Source organism: Bombina bombina, chromosome 6, assembly GCF_027579735.1.
Source record: "Bombina bombina isolate aBomBom1 chromosome 6, aBomBom1.pri, whole genome shotgun sequence".
Classification (NCBI taxonomy): Eukaryota; Metazoa; Chordata; class Amphibia; order Anura; family Bombinatoridae; genus Bombina; species Bombina bombina.
The window spans coordinates 181,564,668-181,582,440 of NC_069504.1; the positions used below are offsets into that span (position 1 = coordinate 181,564,668).

A 17,773-nucleotide genomic window follows, 5' to 3' on the forward strand; every position below is an offset into this window, starting at 1 on the left:
AAAGGTTTGTCTGCAAGTACTTTGAAGGGACAAATCTCTGCTCTGTTTTATTTCATAGAAAGATTGCCAAGCTTCCTGATGTTCAGTTTTGTTCAGGCTTTGGTTCGTATCAAGTCTGTTATTAAATCAATCTCTCCTCCTTGTAGTCGTAATTTGGTTTTGAAGACTTTGCAGGCTCCTCCTTTTGAGCCTATGCATTATTTGGACATTAAACTACTTTCTTGGAAAGTGTTTCTTTTGGCTCTCTCTTCAGCTAGAAGACTTTCAGAATTGTCTGCTCTCTCTTGTGAGTCTCCTTTTCTTATTTTCCATCAGTATAAGGCTGTTTTGCGGACTTGGTTTAAATTTCTTCCTAAGGTTGTGAATTCTAACAACATTAGTAGGGAAATTGTTGTTCCTTCCTTGTGTCCTGATCCCAAGAATACTCTTGAAAGATCTTTACATTCTTTGGATTTTGTAAGAGCTTTGAAATATGTTGAAGCTACTAAAGTTTTCAGGAAGACTTCTAGTCTATTTGTTGTCTTCTCTGGTTCTAGAAAAGGTCAGAAAGCTTCTGCCATTTCTTTGGCATCTTGGTTAAAGCTTATTTGGAGGCGGGACAGTCCCCGCCTCAGAGGATCACAGCTCATTCTACTAGATCAGTCTCCACTTCTTGGGCGTTTAAGAATGAAGCTTCAGTTGATCAGATTTGCAAAGCAGCAACTTGGTCTTCTTTGCAAACATTTACTAAATTTTACCATTTTGATTTATTTGCTTCTTCTGAAGCAATTTTTGGTAGAAAAGTTCTTCAGGCAGCTGTTTCAGTTTGATTCTTCTGCTTAGGTTTTAAGTTGTTTTCTTTAAAATTTATGAGAAAAACTTTTTGTAGATTTAATTTTTTTAGCGGAAATGATTTCCACAACTTGGGTATTTCTATCCCATACGTCACTAGCTCATGGACTCTTGCCTATTACATGAAAAAAAAAAAAAAATTATGTAAGAACTTACCTGATAAATTAATTTCTTTCATATCGGCAAGTCCATGAGACCCACCCTTTTCTGGTGGTTATGATTTTTTTGTATAAAAGCACAATTATATTTCCAGTTCCTCTCTTGTATGCTCTTTTACTTCATATTTTATCACCCCACTACTTGGCTATTCGTTAAAATGAATTGTGGGTGTGGTGAGGGGGTGTATTTATAGGCATTTTGAGGTCTGGGAAACTTTGCCCCTCCTGGTAGGATTGTATATCCCATACGTCACTAGCTCATGGACTCTTGCCAATATGAAAGAAATTAATTTATCAGGTAAGTTCTTACATAAATTATGTTTTTTACATTCCTTAGCAAATTAGTCAGAGACCAAAAACGGGCACCTGAAACACCTGTGGAATTTTTTGATGGAGCTTTGAAAACTATTTTTAACTGCTTAAGAGGCTTGTTTTAAGCAGGGTTTCCCTCAGAAATTTCTAATCTAATATCTCTTGCAATAAATTGCAGATATGCTCCACCTTAAATCTAAAGCCGGTGACTTAAAAACATTCAAAAGTGTTTTTATTATTTCTAAAGTAAAATAAAATGCACCAAGCATAACAATCCTATAAACCCTGTTAGATACATGGCTTTGCTATTACTGTGTCAGAGTACCTACAAATAGCCTCTGTGTTGTGTCTGTGCTGTGTAAAGGCACTTACCTTACACAGCACCCCTCCACTGGCTTACCAAGCATGTCATCTATGTCAATGCAGTTGCAGCAGTATCAAGTAGAAAGCTCATACAGTGCAAGTATCAAAGTACCAGAGTATTGCAGTAGGACATACTAGAATCCCTCAGGGGGAGGCTAATGACAAGTCCCTGCGATGCCTGAGGGTAGTTACGGCTGAAGTCCCGTAAGGGAAATGCTGTGCACATAAATATTCCTGTGTCCCTGTATCATTAAGCAGCTGTGAAGAGTCTTGTCTTCCTTCTTTGTAAATTATACTCTCTAGGGTCTCTGGATCTCACATAGGTCTCAGCTCAAAATTCGTAATCCATAAGCAGTAGCTGGAAGAACCCCTATTCTGAGCCACCTCCTACGAGGACAAAAACAAAACTAGGAGGAGATGGAAGTATTTTAAAACTCTTGTATGGGTTCTTGACCACCTCCTAGTGGCAGAAAATATATACCATATGTTAAAGGAGTACCGTGGACCATCATTTTACAAAAGAAAAAACAAAACAAAAAACACACAAAATGGAAAGTATTAGTAAACCACGGCAAAGTTCTAACCAACAAATACAGAGAACATCAATAGTAAATATATACTTGCAAGCATATTAAAGTACTTCTGACGACTACTTAAAGTGGCACTAAAGTTAAACTTTGATGATTCAGACAGACGTGCAGTATTGAGACTTTCCAATTTACTTACTTTATTAAACTGTGCAGTCTTTTTATATGCACACTTTGTGGCACCAGCTACTACTAGGCATGTTCAAAAATTTAGTGTATATGTATACAAAGTTTGAATTGGCGGGTGGCGGGCAAATGGAAGTCAATTTTGAAATTTGTCAGGAACAAAAAAATAAATAAAAAAAATCTACTGCTCATTTAAAATTGCTTTGTTTTTTTATTATGCATTTGTTAATAATGCAGTTCCACTGCAATTAGTGGTCTTAAGAACAAGCTGTGTTTTATGGTGGTGTTAAAATGAAGGTAACTACTATTAAAAAACAGGGGCACTTTTATTCATCAAAGTTTAGAAAGCAGCCGTTTTGTTTAAAAAGTACTTTTCTTCTTTTTACAGCTAGAGCCGCTTCCCCCACACGGAGATCCTCTCTTCACACGTCAGCCTTTACTAATCCGGCTTCCCCCCCAGGGGAATCATTGCCTGAGGCCATGCCGTGATTGGAGGAAGCCGGATTAGTCATTGCTGACGTGTGACGAGAGAATTTCCGTGCGGGGGAAGCTGCTACAGCTGTGAAGAGGAGAGAGGTAAGTTTTTAAACAAAACGTCTGCTTTTTAAACTTTGATGAATAAAAAAACATAACTTATGCTTACCTGCTAAATTTATTTCTCTTGTGATGTATTGAGTCCACGGATTCATCCTAATTTGTGGGATATTCTCCTTCCCTACAGGAAGTGGCAGAGAGAGCACCCACAGCAGAGCTGTCTATATAGCTCTCCCCTTAGCTCCACCCCCCAGTCATTCGACCGAAGGCTAGGAAGAAAAAGGAGAAACCATAGGGTGCAGTGGTGACTGAAAGTTTAAAAATAAAAATATATATGCCTGTCTTAAATAAACAGGGCGGGCCGTGGACTCGATACATCACAAGAGAAATTTATCAGGTAAGCATAAATTCTGTTTTCTCTTGTAAGATGTATCGAGTCCACGGATTCATCCTTACTTGTGGGATACCAATACCAAAGCTTTAGGACACGGATGAAGGGAGGAACAAGACAGGGACCTTAAATGGAAGGCACCACTGCTTGTAGAACCTCTCTTCCAAAAATAGCCTCCGAAGAAGCAAGTGTATAAAATTTGTAAAATTCGGAAAAGTATGAAGCGAACACCAAGTCACCACCTTACAAATCTGTTCAACAGAAGCCTCATTTTTAAAAGCCCATGTGGAAGCCACAGCTCTAGTAGAATCAGCAGTAATTCTTTCAGGAGGCTGCTGTCCAGCAGTCTCATAGGCCAAAAGGATGATGCTTTTCAGCCAAAAGCAAAGAGGTAGCCGTAGCCTTTTGGCCTCTCCGCTTACCAGAATAAACAACAAATAATGAAGATGTTTGACGGAAATCTTTGGTTGCCTGTAAGTAGAACTTTAAAGCACAAACCACATAAAGATTGTGCAACAGACGTTCCTTCTTTGATGAAGGATTTAGGACACAGAGAAGGAACAACAATCTCTTGATTGATATTCTTATTAGACACAACCTTAGGAAGAAAACCAGGTTTGGTACGCAAAACCACCTTATCTGCATGGAAAATAAGATAAGGGGAATCACACTGTAAAGCAGATAGCTCAGAAACTCTTTGAGCCGAAGAGATAGCAAATAAGAACACAACTTTCCAAGATTGAACCTATGCATTCCATAGATATTAAGCTTCTAACGGAACCCCTTGAAGAACTGTAAGGACTAAGTTTAGGCTCCAAGGCGGAGCAACAGGCTTAATTCTGACCAAAGCCTGACTAAAAGTTTGAACGTCTGGGACATCTGCCAGACGTTTGTGTAGTAGAATAAAAAGACAAATATCTGCTTTGTCTAGAGAACTAGCTGATAATCCCTTCTCCAAACCTTCTTGGAGAAAAGACAATATTCTAGGAATCCTAATCTTACTCCACGAGTAACCTTTGGATTCACACCAATAAAGATATTTGCGCCAAATATTATGATAGATCTTCCTGGTGACAGGCTTTCTAGCCTGAATCAGGGTATCAATGACCGACTCAGAGAACCCACGCTTTGATAGAATTAGACGTTCAATCTCCAAGCAGTCAGACGCAGAGAAACTAGATTTGGATGCGAGAACGGACCTTGGATTAGAAGGTCCCGCCTCATTGGCAGGGTCCACGGTGGAACCGAGGACATGCCCACTAGGTCTGCATACTAAGTCCTGCGTGGCCACGCAGGTGCTATCAGAATCACCGAAGCTCTCTCCTGCTTGATTCTGGCAACCAGACGTGGGAGGAGAGGAAACGGTGGAAAAACATAGGCCAGATTGAAGGACCAAGGCACTGCTAGAGCACCTATCAGTACCGCCTTGGGATCCCGGGACCTGGACCCGTAACGAGGAAGTTTGGCATTCTGACGCAACGCCATCAGATCCAATTCTGGTGTGCCCCAATGCTGAATCAGCTGAGCAAATACCTCCGGATGGAGTTCCCACTCCCCCGGATGAAAAGTCTGATGACTTAGAAAATCCGTCTCCCAGTTCTCTACTCCTGGAATGTGGATTGCTGAGAGATGGCAAGAGTGATCCTCTGCCCATCGGATTATTTTGGTTACCTCAATCATCGCTAGAGAACTCCTTGTTCCTCCTTGATGATTGATATAAGCTACAGTCGTGATGTTGTCCGACTGAAACCTGATGAATTTGGCTGCAGCAAGCTGAGGCCACGCCTGAAGCGCCTTGAATATCGCTCTCAGTTCTAGGATGTTTATCGGAAGAAGAGATAACTCCCGAGACCATAAGCCCTGTGCTTTCAGGGAGTTCCAGGCTGCACCCCAGCCTAGCATCTGTCGTTACAATGAGCCACTCTGGCCTGTGGAAGTACATTCCCTGAGACAACCACCAGAGAAGAGAATCTCTGGTCTCCTGGTCCAGATGCAGTTGAAGAGATAAATCTGCATAATCCCCATTCCACTGTTTGAGCATGCATAGTTGCAGTGGTCTGAGGTGTAGGCGGGCAAAAGGAACTATGTCCATTGCCGCTACCATGAGTCCGATTACCTCCATACACTGAGCCACAGATGGCCAAGGAATGTAATGAAGAGTTCGGCAAGTGGTTAAGAGTTTTTATTTTCTGACCTCCATCAGAAATATTTTCATTTCAACCGAATCTATCAGAGTCCCTAGAAAGGAAACTCTTGTAAGAGGGAAGAGAGAACTCTTATGTTCACCTTCCACCCGTGAGATCTCAGAAAAGCCAACACAATGTCCGTGTGAGACTTGGCTAGCTGAAAAGTCAATGCCTGGATTAAGATGTCGTTTAGATAAGGCGCCACTGCTATGCCCCGAGGTCATAGAACCGCCAGAAGGGACCCTAGCACCTTTGTGAAAATTCTTGGAGTCGTGGCTAACCCGCCACAAATTGGTAATGCCTGTCTAGAAAGGCAAATCTGAGAAATTGATGATGATTTCTGTGAATAGGGATGTGTAGATACGCATCCTTTAAGTCCACGGTAGTCATATATTGACCATGCTGGATCAGAGGCAGAATAGTCCGAATGGTTTCCATCTTGAATGATGGAACTTTGAGGAACTTGTTTAGAATTTTGAGATCCAAGATTGGTCTGAAGGTTCCCTCTTTTTTTGGGAACCACAAACAGGTTTGAGTAGAACCCTAGCCCCTGTTCCTCTTTTGGGACTGGGCGGATCACCCCCATGGTAAGAAGATCTTCTACACAGCGTAAGAACGCCTCTCTCTTTGTCTGGTTTACAGACAATCGAGAAATATGAAATCTCCCCCTTGGAACGGAGTCTTTGAATTCCAGAAGATATCCCTGGGACACAATTTCTAAAGCCCAGTGATCGTGAACATCTCTTGCCCAAGCCTGAGCGAAGAGAGCTAAATGGCAAAAACGGATTGAAAAAACATTAAACCCAGTAAAATAAAAAAAGACTTTCAGCACCTTGCCACAGCTCTGCTGTGGCTCCTACCTGCCCTTCAGAACAATTTGTGGGGAAAAAAACTTCTTTAACAGCCCTCAAACACAGCAGGAACCTCAGGAGAAGCAGTGATATGTCTCAGAGGAAAGGAAACTGCGCAACTAAGGCGCTAAAATAGGCCCCTCCCACCTCACTCGATGCTTTGAGGCCTATCAGAGAAACACCAGTGTCTCTTAACCATGTGAGTTACAAAACTCAAAACCAAGCCACAATGACCCCTTTAGTCCCTTCAAAAAACGTTATAAATGCCTCAATAAACAAAACGTTTTTTTTCTCTAACAGTGTCACCAGCACTTTAGTCCCTTCAGAAAACGTTATAATTGCATCAATAAACAAAACGTTTTTTCTTAACAGTGTCACCAGTAACTAATGAGCCCTTCAAGCAAGCTGAAATTCCTATTAAAATATCTGAATACAGCTTACCCTTCCCTCATGGGGATATTGCCAGCCTTTTCTAGAATTAACACAGTGTGTCTAGAAAAATACAGGTAGCCCTCAGTTTACGCCGGGGTTAGGTTCCAGAAGGAATGGTTGTAAATCAAAACCGTTGTAAATTGAAACCCACTTTATAATGTAAGTCAATGGGAAGTGAGGGAGATAGGTTCCAGGCCCCTCTCAAAATTGGCATAAGTAAGACCTAATACATTATTTTTAAAGCTTTGAAATGAAGACTTTAAATTCTAAACAGCATTATAAACCTAACAAAATAATCACACAACACAGAATGTATAACTAAACTAAGTTAAATGAACAAAAACATTTGCTAAACAGCATTATAAACCTAATAAAATAATCACACAACACAGACTTCACTTGCATTTTTCTGCAAACAGTTCTTTCTATGCATTCCAATCTGGACTGATTTATAGACAGGAAGATCTTGTTCCTTTGAAATCTGTCTGGTTAAACTGATTAACTTCAGCTTGCTTGGCTTTTCTGCAACACAAGCGGAAAGCTCCACCTACTGGCTATTTTAATCAATACACTGCTTCTCAATGCTTTTCAATAGCAGTCACATGACTGGAAAAAAGGTCGTTATTCTGAAACGGTGTAAATTGAACCGTTGTAAAACGAGGGCCACCTGTATAGACTGAACAGAACCACATATGCAGCTCCCAACTGAAGTTTTCCAGTACTCTTCAGGCCTTGTGAGAACAGCAGTGGATCTTAGTTACAAAGTGCTAAGATCATCATCCTCCTTGCAGAAATCTTCATCCCTTTTCTGTCAGAGTGTAAATAGTACACACCGGTACCATTTAAAATAATAAACTTTTGCTTGAGAAATAAAAAACTAACATTTTAGTCACCACATAGCTCTTTGCCCTTCCTAGCAGTTAAGCAGGCAGAGAGAATGACTGGGGGGTGGAGCTAAGGGGGGAGCTATATAGACAGCTCTGCTGTGGGTGCTCTCTCTGCCACTTCCGGTAGGGAAGGAGAATATCCCACAAGTAAGGATGAATCCGTGGACTCGATACATCTTACAAGAGAAAGTACCCCTGTTTTTAATAGTATTTTTAAAAACCGGGCTTTCATTCATCAAAGTTTATCTTCACTTTAATGGCTGGCTAGTATGATATTTCATATACAGAAAGATTTAAAAATGTATCCAGACTTACCAAAAATTTTTAGCTTGAAATTGATGACTTTCTATACATGCAATAATGGTTTGCTGTCCGTCAATTATTTTACTGTACACCTAGACAAGATACAAAGTACAGACAAATAAATAAATTGCAATAAATTGCTTAGATGTTCACTAGCTCATGTTGCAAATGTTAAAGTATCCATACATAAACATGTATACTGTTTTACACCAATTCACAATAAAACCAATTAAAGCAGTGGCAGAATACACCCAATAGTGGGGCAGTTTGCAGGCATATAGTTAACAGTTTTAAATTTGATCATAGAATTGATATTTTACCTTCAGAACTTATTATATATTTGTTAAGAGTATCCTGGAACCAGGGTGGATAAAGAAAATTAGATTTTTTAAAATTTAAATCTGATCTTTTGGTTCAGATTTTTCGATTTTTAAAATTTTTTGAGGCAAAATCTATGTAAAGATTGTTTTCTTTTTAATATACACATTATAATCTAAAAGGTTATTCATCCGGAAATAAGGACTAGCGTTTAAATGATGTAGCCTGAGGCTGTATATTCATGGCTGTAATGTTTAATCACTTTGGTAAATTAATTCTATTAATTCACAATGTCATGCTCTCCCTGAGGTTTCTGTAAGATTCTGGGCATTTTTTTATTTTTTATTAACTAACTATAACATAAATCGCATAATCTTGGTTTTGTAGTTCTCAAAATTGTGAATTTGTGTCTGCAGAAATAACATGCCTCCTCTTCACAGCAAAAATGTTTAAAAAAAAACAAAAAAACATACAAAGTTCAAAAATAGACCTTATGGGATATTATACTCTATCTGAATAATAAAAGAACAAATTTAAGGTTAAACAACTTTTAGATTTACTTATATATTATCAAATTGTGCTTCATTCTCTTGTTATCCTTTGTTGAAGGAGCAACCATGCACTACTCGGAGATATTCAAAACATCGACAGACAGAAGTAGTGTAGTGGTCCCCCCACTTTTCCAGCAGCTCGGACGTATATACACACACGTCACGTGGTACGGTAGGCAAAATCCCGCAAGACATATATAAACATCCATTTGGGTTAAGGGGATATAAAACCTACATTTTCTCTTTTTTTCGGTTCAGATAGAGCATACTATTTAAAAAAACAAAAACAAAAAACAAAAAAACTTTCCAATTTACTTCTTTTAGCAAATTTGCTTTGTTCCCATGACATTCTGTGTTGAAGAGATACCTAGGTAGGCATCTGGAGCACTACATGGCAAGAAATAGTAGCGCCATCTAGTGATCTTGCAAATGGATAACATTCTTGAAAAACTGCTGTCATATAGTGCTCCAGAAATGGGTGGACTAAGAATATGTCCATGCTTTCAACAAAAACATAATTTATGTAAGAACTTACCTGATAAATTCATTTCTTTCATATTAGCAAGAGTCCATGAGCTAGTGACGTATGGGATATACATTCCTACCAGGAGGGGCAAAGTTTCCCAAACCTCAAAATGCCTATAAATACACCCCTCACCACACCCACAAATCAGTTTAACGAATAGCCAAGAAGTGGGGTGATAAGAAAAAAGTGCGAAAGCATAAAAAAATAAGGAATTGGAATAATTGTGCTTTATACAAAAAAATCATAACCACCACAAAAAAGGGCGGGCCTCATGGACTCTTGCTAATATGAAAGAAATGAATTTATCAGGTAAGTTCTTACATAAATTATGTTTTCTTTCATGTAATTAGCAAGAGTCCATGAGCTAGTGACGTATGGGATAATGACTACCCAAGATGTGGATCTTTCCACGCAAGAGTCACTAGAGAGGGAGGGATAAAATAAAGACAGCCAATTCCTGCTTAAAATAATCCACACCCAAAATAAAGTTTAAATGAAAACATAAGCAGAAGATTCAAACTGAAACAGCTGCCTGAAGTACTTTTCTACCAAAAACTGCTTCAGAAGAAGAAAACACATTAAAATGGTAGAATTTAGTAAAAATATGCAAAGAAGACCAAGTTGCTGCTTTGCAAATTTGATCAACCGAAGCTTCATTCCTAAACGCCCAGGAAGTAGAAACTGACCTAGTAGAATGAGCTGTAATCCTCTGAGGCGGAGTTTTACCCGACTCAACATAGGCATGATGAATTAAAGATTTCAACCAAGATGCCAAAGAAATGGCAGAAGCTTTCTGGCCTTTTCTAGAACCGGAAAAGATGACAAATAGACTAGAAGTCTTTCGGAAAGTCTTAGTAGCTTCAACATAATATTTCAAAGCTCTAACAACATCCAAAGAATGCAATGATTTCTCCTTAGAATTCTTAGGATTAGGGCATAATGAAGGAACTACAATTTCTCTACTAATGTTGTTGGAATTCAGGTAAAAATTCAAAAGAAGTTCGCAACACTGCCTTATCCTGATGAAAAATCAGAAAAGGAGACTCACAAGAAAGAGCAGACAATTCAGAGACTCTTCTGGCAGAAGAGATGGCCAAAAGGAACAAAACTTTCCAAGAAAGTAATTTAATGTCCAATGAATGCATAGGTTCAAACGGAGGAGCTTGAAGAGCCCCCAGAACCAAATTCAAACTCCAAGGAGGAGAAATTGACTTAATGACAAGTTTAATACGAACCAAGGCTTGTACAAAACAATGAATATCAGGAATATTAGCAATCTTTCTGTGAAAAAGAACAGAAAGAGCAGAGATTTGACCTTTCAAGGAACTTGCGGACAAACCTTTATCTAAACCATCCTGAAGAAACTGATAAAATTCTCGGAATTCTAAAAGAATGCCAGGAAAAATGATGAGAAAGACACCAAGAAATATAAGTCTTCCAGACTCTATAATATATCTCTCTAGATACAGATTTACGAGCCTGTAACATAGTATTAATCACAGAGTCAGAGAAACCTCTTTGACCAAGAATCAAGCGTTCAATCTCCATACCTTCAAATTTAAGGATTTGAGATCCTGATGGAAAAAAGGACCTTGCGACAGAAGGTCTGGTCTTAACGGAAGAGTCCACGGTTGGCAAGAGGCCATCCGGACAAGATCCGCATACCAAAACCTGTGAGGCCATGCTGGAGCTACCAGCAGAACAAACGAGCATTCCTTCAGAATCTTGGAGATTACTCTTGGAAGAAGAACTAGAGGCGGAAAAATATAGGCAGGATGATACTTCCAAGGAAGTGATAATGCATCCACTGCCTCCGCCTGAGGATCCCGGGATCTGGACAGATACCTGGGAAGTTTCTTGTTTAGATGAGAAGCCATCAGATCTATTTCTGGAAGTTCCCACATTTGAACAATCTGAAGAAATACCTCTGGGTGAAGAGACCATTCGCCCGGATGCAACGTTTGGCGACTGAGATAATCCGCTTCCCATTTGTCTATTCCTGGAATATGAACCGCAGAGATTAGACAGGAGCTGGATTCCGCCCAAACCAGAATTCGAGATACTTCTTTCATAGCCAGAGGACTGTGAGTCCCTCCTTGATGATTGATGTATGCCACAGTTGTGACATTGTCTGTCTGAAAACAAATGAACGATTCTCTCTTCAGAAGAGGCCAAGACTGAAGAGCTCTGAAAATTGCACGGAGTTCCAAAATATTGATCGGTAATCTCACCTCCTGAGATTCCCAAACCCCTTGTGCTGTCAGAGACCCCCACACAGCTCCCCAACCTGTAAGACTTGCATCTGTTGAAATTACAGTCCAGGTCGGAAGAACAAAAGAAGCCCCCTGAACTAAACGATGGTGATCTGTCCACCACATCAGAGAGTGTCGTACAATCGGTTTTAAAGATATTAATTGAGATATCTTTGTGTAATCGCTGCACCACTGGTTCAGCATACAGAGCTGAAGAGGCCGCATGTGAAAACAAGCAAAGGGGATCGCGTCCGAGGCCGCAGTCATAAGACCTAGAATTTCCATGCATAAGGCTACCGAAGGGAAAGATTGTGACTGAAGGTTTCGACAAGCTGATATCAACTTTAGATGTCTCATGTCTATCAAAGATAGAGTCATGGATACTGAATCTATCTGAAAACCTAAAAAGGTTACCTAAGTCTGAGGAATCAATGAACTTTTTGGTAAATTGATCCACCAACCATGATGTTGAAGAAAAACACAAGTCGATTCGAATGAGATTCTGCTAAATATGAAGACTGAGCAAGTAACAAGATATCGTCCAAATAAGGAATACCACAATACCCTGTTCTCTGATTACAGACAGAAGGGCACCGAGAACCTTCGTAAAAAATTCTTGGAGCTGTAGCTAAGCCAAACGGCAGAGCCACAAACTGGTAATGCTTATCTAGGAAAGAGAATCTCAGAAACTGATAGTGATCTGGATGAATCGGAATATGCAGATATGCATCCTGTAAATCTATAGTAGACATATAATGCCCTTGTTGAACAAAAGGCAGGATAGTCCTTACAGTTACCATTTTGAATGTTGGTATCCTTACATAACGATTCAATATTTTTAGATCCAGAACTGGTCTGAAGGAATTTTCCTTCTTTGGTACAATGAAGAGATTTGAATAAAACCCCAGTCCCAGAACTGGAACTGGCAAAATTACTCGTCAACTCTAGATCTGAAACACATTTCAGAAATGCTTGAGCCTTCGCTGGGTTTACTGGGACACGGGAAAGAAAAAATCTCTTTGCAGGAGGCCTTATCTTGAAGCCAATTCTGTACCCTTCTGAAACAATGTTCTGAATCCAAAGATTGTGAACGGAATTGATCCAAATTTCTGAGAAAAAAACGTAATCTGCCCCCTACCAGCTGAGCTGGAATGAGGGCCGCACCTTCATGTGGACTTAGGAGCTGGCTTTGATTTTCTAAAAGGCTTGGATTTATTCCAGACTGGAGATGGTTTCCAAACTGATACCGCTCCTGAGGATGAAGGATCAGGTTTTTGTTCCTTGTTGTGACAAAAGGAATGAAAATGATCATTACCCTGGAAAGAAAGGGAAAGCAGAGTAGACTTAGAAGACATAACAGCATTCCAAGTCTTAAGCCATAAAGCTCTTCTAGCTAAAATAGCTAGAGACATATACCTGACATCAACTCTAATGATATCAAAGATGGCATTACAAATAAAATTATTAGCATGTTGAAGAATAAAAATGCTATGAGAATTATGATCTGTTACTTGTTGCGCTGAAGCTTCTAACCAAAAGATGAAGCTGCAGCAACATCCGCTAAAGATATAGCAGGTCTAAGAAGATTACCTGAACACAAGTAAGCTTTTCTTAGAAAGGATTCAATTTTCCTATCTAAAGGATCCTTAAGGAAGTACCATCTGCCGTAAGAATAGTACGCTTAACAAGAGTAGAGACAGCCCCATCAACTTTAGGGATTTTGTCCCAAAACTCTAATCTGTCAGATGGCACAGGATATAATTGCTTAAAACGTTTAGAAGGAGTAAATGAATTACCCAAATTATTCCATTCCCTGGAAATTACTTCAGAAATAGCACTAGGGACAGGAAAAACTTCTGGAATAACTACAGGAGATTTAAAAACCTTATCTAAACGTTTAGATTTAGTATCAAGAGGACCAGAATCCTCAATTTCTAATGCAATTAGGACTTCTTTAAGCAAAGAAACGAATACATTTCATTTTAAATAAATATGAAGATTTATCAGCATCAACCTCTGAGACAGAATCCTCTGAACCAGAAGAACCATTATCAGAATCAGAATGATGATGTTCATTTAAAAATTCATCTGAAAAATGAGAAGTTTTAAAAGACTTTTTACATTTACTAGAAGGAGGAATAACAGACATAGCCTTCTTAATGGATTTAAAAACAAAATCTCTTATGTTATCAGGAACACTCTGAGTATTAGATGTTGACAGAACAGCAACAGGTAATGTAACAGTACTTAAAGGAAATATTAACTGCATAAACAGTTTGTCATGACAAAACAGTACAAACAACAGCTGGAGGAACAGATACCATAAGTTTACAGTAGATACACTTAGCTTTGGTAGCTCCAGCCCCAGGCAGGGATATTCCAGAAGTATCTTCTGACTCAGCTTCAACGTGGGACAACTTGCAATATGTAATAGAAAAAACAACATATAAAGCAAAATTGATCAAATTCCTTAAATGACAGTTTCAGGAAAGGGAAAAAAAAAATGCCAGTGAATAAGCTTCTAGCAACCAGAAGCAAAAAATCAATGAGACTTAAATAATGTGGAGACAAAAGGGACGCCCATATTTTTTCGCGCCAAAAAAAAGACGCCCACATTATTTGGAGCCTAAATGCTTTTGGCGCCAAAAATGACGCCACATCCGGAACGCCGACACTTTTGGCGCAAAAGAACGTCAAAAATGACGCAACTTCCGGCGACACGTATGACGCCAGAAACAGAAAATAATTGTTGCGCCAAAAAAGTCCGCGCCAAGAATGACGCAATAAAATTAAGCATTTTCAGCCCCCGCGAGCCTAACAGCCCACAGGGAAAGTCAAATTTTTAAGGTAAGAAAAAAATGAATTATTCATATGCATTATCCCAAATATGAAACTGACTGTCTGAAATAAGGAATGTTAAACATCCTGAGTCAAGGCAAATAAATGTTTGAATACATATATTTAGAACTTTATATAAAAAGTGCCCAACCATAGCTTAGAGTGTCACAGAAAATAAGACTTACTTACCCCAGGACACTCATCTACATGTAGTAGAAAGCCAAACCAGTACTGAAACGAGAATCAGTAGAGAAAATGGTATATATAAGAGTATATCGTCGATCTGAAAAGGGAGGTAAGAGATGAATCTCTACGACCGATAACAGAGAACCTATGAAATAGACCCCGTAGAAGGAGATCACTGCATTCAAATAGGCAATACTCTCCTCACATCCCTCTGACATTCACTGCACGCTGAGAGGAAAACCGGGCTCCAACCTGCTGCGGAGCGCATATCAACGTAGAATCTAGCACAAACTTACTTCACCACCTCCATAGGAGGCAAAGTTTGTAGAACTGATTTGTGGGTGTGGTGAGGGGTGTATTTATAGGCATTTTGAGGTTTGGGAAACTTTGCCCCTCCTGGTAGGAATGTATATCCCATACGTCACTAGCTCATGGACTCTTGCTAATTACATGAAAGAAAGAACAAAGAAAAATAATAGAAGATAATTAGAAAGTTGTTTAAAATCGCATACTGTATCTAAATCATGAAAGAAAAATTTTGGGCTTCATATTCCTTTAAAACTATAGGAGTTGAGGTATTTTATAATGTAAGAATATGTACGTTAGGAGTTTATTTTTGCTTATTTTAAGATTGTGATTGTGTATTCTCATTATCCATATTTACATTATTTTGAGAACACTCATTCATAATATTCATATTTCACAATATCGCAATCACGTTTTCCATTTCCATATTTCTCAATATTGCAATTACACAATCTTGTTTTACTTATAATATTGCGACCGCACTGTAGCAAACGTATTATATATATATCAATATCTATGAATATTACAAATGCAAAACAAGTGCGAAAAATTAAAATGCAAAAACACGATTAGCAATATTGTGAAATATGGAAATGCGAATAAGTGATCGCAATATTGTGAAACATGAATATTGAGATTGCAAATACGCGGCAATGTAAATATTAATATAGAGAAAGCGCAATCAATCTTAAAATGATTATATACACACGTCTAAGGACACAATACAAGATTAGTACAATCACGTTTACATACATAAACACTACACTCTATACAATACATATACTGTAAACAATGTATATACATAGACCATATACCCACAATCCCCCAGCTCCAGGTTATTACTGATGTGACTATTGTATTGTAAATTACTGGGGTTGAGTTTCTGTTCACACATGTAAATTGTATTATTTAAATTACACCTTCGATGTTTTTGGTGAAATGTATGGTAAGACGCCTCTTGGCGATGCTGCCTGTAAACAGCGCTGTTGACCCTTTGGAAAATTATGCCGGCTTTACATTACGACAGCTCCCTTTTTATTTCTCACTACCTTGGAACATTCTTGATTATCGGGCCTGGGTGACCCAAAGACAAGAGGCTTATATGTGCAGCCACCAATCAGCATCTAACTCACAGTAGTGCACTGCTGCTCCTGAGCCTACCTAAGTGTGCTTTTTAACACAGGATACCAAAAGAACAAAGCAAATGAGATAATACAAGTACATGGGAAAGTTGTTTAAAATGTAATGTTCTACCTGAATCACCAAGTTTAAAGTGAAGGTAAACTTTGGTGAATGAAAGCCGTTTTTTTTAAAAAAATACTATTAAAAACAGGGGCACTTTCATTCAAAGTTTACAAAGCAGACATTTTTTTCTTTTCACAGCCAGAGCAGCTTCCCCCACTTAGAGATCCTCTATTCACACGTCAGCAATGACTAATCCTGCTTCCTCCAACCACAGCATGGCCTCAGGTAATGACTACCCTGGGGGGAAAGCGGTGATTGGAGGAAGCAGGATTAGTCATTGCCGACATGAGAATAGAGGATCTCTAGGTGGGGGAAGCTGCTCTAGCTGTAAAAAGAAGAAAAAAAAAAAGAGTAATTTTTTTTAACAAAATGGCTGCTTTGTAAACTTTGATCAATGAAAGTGCCCTGTTTTTAATAGTATTTTTAAAAAACGGGCTTTCATTCACCAAAGTTTACCTTCACTTTAATTTTGATTGTACTGTCCCTTTAATTACAGTGTCCCCCTGTGAAACCTATAATGTTAATGCTTTAGTTAAATACAACTATTTAAAAGTACAGATGAAAAGTTAATCAAATATGAATAACCTATTAAACTGGAGATAGTTTAACTCTCAATAACTTTGGCAGTAGCTTTCTGACCTTTATGTTTTCCATAAAAGGAAAAAAACAATGCAGAAGACTGACGAAAGTCCTTTGTAGCCGGCAGATAGAATTTAAGAGATCGCACAACGTCTAAGTTGTGCAACAAACGTTCTTTATGAGAAGAATTAGGACAGAGAGAAGGAACAACAATTTACTGATTAATATTTCTGTCTGAAACAACCTTAGGAAGAAAAACAAACTTCGTACGGAGAACTGCCTTATCTACATGAAATATAAGATAAGGAGAATCACCTTGCAAAGCTGAGAGTTCAGAAACCCTCCGCGCAGAAGAAATAGCAGTAAGAAACAAAACCTTCCAAGATAATATCTATGGAATGCATAGGCTCAAACAGAGCCTGCTGTAAAACTTTAAGAACAAAGTTAAGGCTCCAAGGAGAAGCAACTGATTTAAACACAGGCCAGATTCTGACAAGGGCCTGACAAAAGGATTGTACATCCGGCATGTCTGCCGGATGGTTGTGCAGAAGAATGGATAGAGCAGAAACCTGACCCTTAAGGGTACTAACAGATAACCCCTTCTCAAGGCCTTCCTGGAGAAAAGATAAGATCCTTGGGATCCTGACCTTACTCCAAGAATATCCTTTAGACACACACCAGTAAAAAGATATTTACGTCATATCCTATGGTAAATCTTTCTAATGACAGGCTTACAACCCTGAACCATGGTCTCAATGGCCGATTTGGAAAATCCACACTTAGCTAAAATCAAGCATTCAATCTCCAAGCAGTCAGCTTCAGAGAAACTAGATTTGGATGAAGGAAGGGCCCTGGAAGCAGAAGGTCCTTCCTCAGAGGTAGTCTCCACTGAGGTAAAGACGACATCTCTACTAAAATCTGCATACCAGATCCTGCAAGGCCACGCAGGAGCCATTAGAATCACCAGTGTTTTCTCCTGCTTGATTCGAGTGATGACCCACGGAAGGAGAG

The 17,773-nt window shown here is 39.0% G+C and overlaps 1 protein-coding gene across 1 annotated transcript in view; it reads right to left on the minus strand.

Annotated features, from left to right (window-relative positions):
* The window catches only part of CAPZA2 (capping actin protein of muscle Z-line subunit alpha 2), a 135,939-nt gene that overhangs the window by 71,089 nt on the left and 47,077 nt on the right, over positions 1–17,773 (minus strand). The window contains exon 6 of the mRNA XM_053716689.1: positions 7,974–8,053. Coding sequence (XP_053572664.1) covers positions 7,974–8,053 — 80 coding nt within the window. The remainder of the gene's footprint in view (positions 1–7,973; positions 8,054–17,773) is intronic.